The 5,259-nt window shown below is 51.5% G+C and overlaps 1 protein-coding gene across 3 annotated transcripts in view; it reads left to right on the top strand.

Moving 5' to 3' along the window:
* Positions 1–3,335, top strand: part of Mau2 (MAU2 sister chromatid cohesion factor) — a 26,804-nt gene extending 23,469 nt beyond the window's left edge. For 2 of the 3 annotated variants that reach the window (XM_021218777.2, XM_021218776.2), the window contains exons 17-19: positions 1,082–1,172; positions 1,725–1,852; positions 1,936–3,335. In XM_021218777.2, coding sequence (XP_021074436.1) covers positions 1,082–1,172; positions 1,725–1,852; positions 1,936–2,010 — 294 coding nt within the window. In that variant the 3' untranslated portion in view covers positions 2,011–3,335. The remainder of the gene's footprint in view (positions 1–1,081; positions 1,173–1,724; positions 1,853–1,935) is intronic. The other variant, XM_021218775.2, reaches the window with a different exon arrangement.
* The last annotated feature ends 1,924 nt before the right edge of the window (positions 3,336–5,259 follow it).

Below are 5,259 nucleotides of genomic sequence, written 5' to 3'. Positions count from 1 at the left end.
TTCCATGAACCTGGGCTGCGTTGGTTAGGTTGTTCCCATGAACCTGCACTCGGAACTGAAGTCTGGTTTGAGGTTTTAGAGTTTTGTTATTCAATATTGGTTATTTGGGTATTTCTCATTTTACTTTTTTATTTTTTTTTATTTTTTATTTTTTTCGAGACAGGGTTTCTCTGTGTATCCCTGGCTGTCCTGGAACTCGCTCTGTAGACCAGGCTAGCCTCAAACTCAGAAATCCGCCTGCCTCTGCCTCCCGAGTGCTGGGATTAAAGGCGTGCACCACCACGCCCGGCCAGTTTACTTATTTTATGTGTGACTTTTACCTGAATGTTTGCATATGCACCGTGTGTGGGCCTGGTGTCCACAGAGGTCAAAAGCAGGGGTCAGATTCCCTGGTTCAGGAATTAGACAATTGTGAGCTGCCCTGTGGGTGCTAAAAACTGAACCTGAGGACTCTGCAAGAGCAGTGAGTGCTTTCAAGCTCTGTGGCAGAAAGTCCCCAGACCCACAGGCCGGGGCGGTAGAGTAGGTCAGCCGAGCATGGCTTGCACTTCAGAGCACCCTTGGGTTTCTCAGTGTGAGGTCAGAAACAGGAAACTGCTCTCCAGGCCTCCCCTAGCCTCCTCGTGAGACCCCTGGGCACCTAAGTCATCAGCCCAGCACACACAGAATCTAAATCTACTAAGAGGGGGCCCAGGTCAGAGACCCCAGGTCCCCACAGTCACCGACAAATACCAGCTCACAGGAGCAAATCCTCCACACTCAGTCCATGCCCTGGGACAGGCTGCTACTTCAGGAGCCTCGGGACACTACATGGATGTGTCGTTTTAATCATTCTAGTTGTTGGGCCAGGGCTGTCTTTTTCTCTAGCTGGCAAGAGGCGTGTATGGCCCATTCATTGCCTTGTGTGCAGAGGAGGGCAAGAAGGCTCCGTTTGTTTTTCCCAAGGTGGGCAAGAGTACTTTAGAGGACCATTTTAGGTAGTCTCTGAGGGTGCAGTAAGAGTTTGTCCAGGAGCAGCAGAACATAAAATGGGAGATGGAGTCTGTGACCTCACCGTTAATTCTTAGCTTTTGATTGGCAGGAGAGTAACAACATGGTGGTACCCGCCATGCAGCTGGCCAGCAAGATCCCAGACATGTCTGTGCAGTTGTGGTCATCTGCCCTCCTGAGAGGTGAGAGTAAACAAGGCTACCAGGCATGCTTGTAGGGCCCTGACATCGTGCAAGCAGGGGTGTATCTCCAGGGAATTTTTATTTTTGTTTGTTTATTTATTGGAAACAGGGTCTAGCTGGCCCAGAATTCTGGGTAGACAAGGCTGGTCTTTTTTTTTTTTTGGACTTTCGAGACAGGGTTTCTCTGTGTAGCCCTGGCTGTCCTGGAACTCACTCTGTAGACCAGGCTGGCCTCGAACTCAGAAATCTGCCTGCCTCTGCTTCCCAAGTGCTGGAATTAAAGGCATGTGCTACCACTGCCTGGCAACAAGGCTGGTCTTGAAGTCACAAATTTACATTCCTTTGTCTGCCAAGTCACCATAGCTTGCTTTCAAGGGGATTTTTAAGAACTCTGGCAGGTGGAGCCTGGGTTCCTGCTCAGGGCTTTGTGGATGATCCTCCTGTGTCTCAAGATGGGTTTGGATGTCTGAGGGTAACTCTGTCTCCCCTGGGTTGGTATGAGTTTGGCCACCCAGGGGATGAACTAGACAGTGACACCTGCCCCATCCTCAGACCTAAACAAGGCATGTGGGAACGCCATGGATGCCCATGAGGCCGCACAGATGCACCAGAACTTCTCACAGCAGCTGCTGCAGGACCACATCGAGGCCTGCAGCCTCCCCGAGCACAACCTCATTACGGTATAAAGGGTGGGGAGCAGACACAGGGATACGGGCTCTGGCTTCAGCTGGGAGGGGTTTACTCACGTGTGTTCTCCCCACAGTGGACAGATGGCCCGCCCCCTGTGCAGTTCCAAGCTCAGAATGGACCCAACACCAGCCTGGCCAGCCTTCTGTGAGGACTGTGTCCCTGACTTGGACCCAACACTGGAGCTCTCTGGGAACAAAACCACCAGGGTGCCCACCAGTCCCTCACCACTGTCCAGAGCTAAGTCCTAAGAGTGCTGGAGCCGTCATCTGCCTCTGAGGGTGACAGCCAATCGCACCTGTTCCAGGACTCAGCGCCATCTATTGAAGGGACTGATGGCCTAATCTGTGTCTGGGTGTCACCTGAGAAGAGCAGGGTGACAATGTGTGTAGGGGCATCATCTGAGTGCTCAACCGAAACTAAGTGCAACTGCACAAAGTGGCCTCCAGCCCAGGGCAAGCTGAGGGGAGAGTAACGGCTCTCCCTTTCCTCGGCCTGCTGTTCTTCCAGCGTCCCTGCCTCAGGGACTTCTGAGGACCTGGAAGTCAGACTCTTAGTCTGAGTGGTCCTCCAGGTGACGCAGTGCAGGGGAGGAGCTTGGCAAGAGGTGTCCATGTGCAGTTGATGAGGCTGAGATTCCGTGTGCCCTTAAGAAGCTCCTTGCTCATATTCAGCAGCGCCTCTTGGCCCGGCCTAAGCATTAGGCAGAAGTCCCATTGGACCCGAACGAGGGGCTTTCCTTCCTGGCAGCTATTTGGCTTTCACATGGAAGACAGTTATGGGACCAGCTCAGCTCCTCTTGGCTTGAGAGCTGCCCTAAGGGTGACAGTAATGGGGGGTGCGGGGCACGGTGGTTCCTGCCAGCTCATGGTATCTAGGCAGGTGCTCACCAAGCAATGTGAAGACCATTTCTCAGAGCTTCGGAATCCATGACTGAAGGGACGAAGCTCCAAGGCCTTCATGGGCATCCTTTCTGAGCCATGTGGCAGACCCTGCCCACGGCCAGGTGCTCCCAACCCTTCTGTCTTCCTCGAGCCTTCGGGTCCCAGGGACCCGCCCTCAATACCTGCATCACAGCCCTGCTTATTTATTTAAGCTTTTTTTTTTTTTTGCTTCTAGGGCATTTTGTACATACAGCGATTCAAACCTCTCGACTTGCCATCTGTCCTGATGTTAGAGTGCTTTTAGTGTCCATATCTCAGGCATGTGAAAGCTAAGCACAGGGGCATGACAAAGTCAGTAGTCAGTGTTGAGGTTCCATCTCCGTGATCCCAGCACAGTCACCACAGTGTCCAATAGCTAAAGATCGAGGGGAAATCCCAGAGGGGCTAGCACACAGGTATTATAGCCCTGAGCTAGGCTAACTGTAGCCCTGCATGAGCCCTTAAGCCATGGGTGACACTCTGAGTGAAGGAAGGCATGTCATCTATTGAGAGGTTTGGTTTGTTTCCATAAAGATGGTGGCTTTGCCTGGTTTTAGCAGCCTTTTAATCGGGAACTGCAGCTGAGATCTGTGAGAAGTCTGCTTGCTGGCCTCCTCCTTAGGACCACTACTCCCCAAGTCTTTTCATTTCCCTCCTCCAGCCCTGCCAGCAGCCCCTCTACTGTAGACCGAAGCCCAGAGGCAGAGGCACAGCCCCTTCATCAACTCAGCCTGGTAGGAAGCTGGTCCGCAGCCCCTTTTTCTGTTTGATTTTGGCTGGGTATTGATTGCTTGTTTGTTGGTTTTGCTTCTTTTGAAGACTCTGTGGTGCCACACCTCAGCCTCCAAACGCCTGGCTCTTAGATTTTGACTTTGCGTTTTGATTGGAAGAGGCAGTGTTTAGAGCCTTTGTTTCTTGAGACAATATCTGTTGTTCATGGATGACCTTGAACTCTTGATTGTCCTGCCTCCACCACCCTTGGACTGGGATGATGGGCATGTGCCATAGTGCTGGCTTTACCTGGTGCTGCTAGGCTAGCGTGCTGCCAGCTGAGCCATAGCTTTATCCTGTGGTCCTACCTTGATACAATATTTAGTTTGGACCTTCCATGAAGGGTGTTCTGCCCTGCAGTTTCAGCATACAAGCCCCTAGACAGGCTTGCTCCTGTACCCGGGTGCACCGCAGAAACCAGCTGGACATGGTGACTCATACCTGTCATCCCAGCATTTGGAAGGCTAAGATGGGAGAACACTCCCAAGTTACATGCCAGTAAAGGTGACACAGTGAAATATGAATAACCCAGTAAAGGAGAGTCTGGGCCAGCCCTGTGCTCCAGGATAGGGAAGGTTCCTTGCTCTTCCATGGGTTAGTTGCCTCTAGACTGAAGGTGAAATCCATATAAAATTAGACAGGTTTTACTGATAGGTGGTTGACTAAATTTGACAGACTTTAACTGTTTACCCCTGGCATATCTTGTAGCTGCTGTTCCCCAAGGTGAGCTACCACTGTAAGATTAGACTGATTTTTGTGTGTGTGTGTGTGGGGGGGGGGCTTGGTTTCAGGATCTCCACTGGCTTACCTAGGAAATTCTTATATTTCAACCCCAGTTTCTGAGGCCATAGATAGCACTCCACCATGCCATCTCTTCAGCCACTTGTTTGTAGTTTTGTCCTTTGTTGGGGGTGGAACCAAGCCCTTGTGCACAGCAAACACACCTCTCACACTGAACTATACTGCAGCTGTTACTAAATTCAAGACCCCAGTGCTCAGAGGACTCAAGGGAGGAGCATCCACTGCCTTGGGTATGCCATTGTGTGCCTGAGCACTGTCCCTTCGAGAGGATTCAGAGTCCGGCTGTGTGTCTCATCTCCCACACCTGGGCATGTCTGCCGTCCAGACTCTGCCTAAGCTGGGTTTCAGATAGAGTCCACGCCATCCTTTGTCAACGTGAAGGTTATATCGTCAGAACAGGCCTGGTCCTACCTCACCAACCCTGGATGGTGGTTTGGAGCAGGTGAGCTAGATGAGTCCTCAGGCTTCACTGGTCTTTACCTCCTATGACAGCAGGTGTCCCATCTGGAAAGTTGCGTCTGTCCTCAGGCTGTGCTAATCTGGCTGGGCACACACAGCTTCTCATGAGAGTGGTCTACCATCCCAAATAGCAAAAGCACCCCACAGCCAGGCAAGGCGGCACACACCTGTGACCCCAGCAATGAAGAAGTGGAGATCAGGGGTTAGGGTCATCCTCAGGCTAGCCTGGGCTACAGGGCCTTGTTTTTGTAAAAGTAAAACAGGAGCTGGAGAAATGGTTCAGCAGTTTAGAAGCCCAAGTTCAGTTCCCAGCACCCTAGTCAGGCAGCTAACAGGCCATCTATAACTCCAGCTCTGGGGTCTGATAATCTTCTTCTGGCATCTACACATACCTGAACACATAGCATTTACACATAAAGAAAAAACGTCAGGTAGGAGTTGGCAAG

Source organism: Mus pahari, chromosome 19 (genome assembly GCF_900095145.1).
Source record: "Mus pahari chromosome 19, PAHARI_EIJ_v1.1, whole genome shotgun sequence".
Classification (NCBI taxonomy): Eukaryota; Metazoa; Chordata; class Mammalia; order Rodentia; family Muridae; genus Mus; species Mus pahari.
Note: the sequence above shows the minus strand (reverse complement) of the source record. Positions and strands in the feature narration are given on the sequence as shown.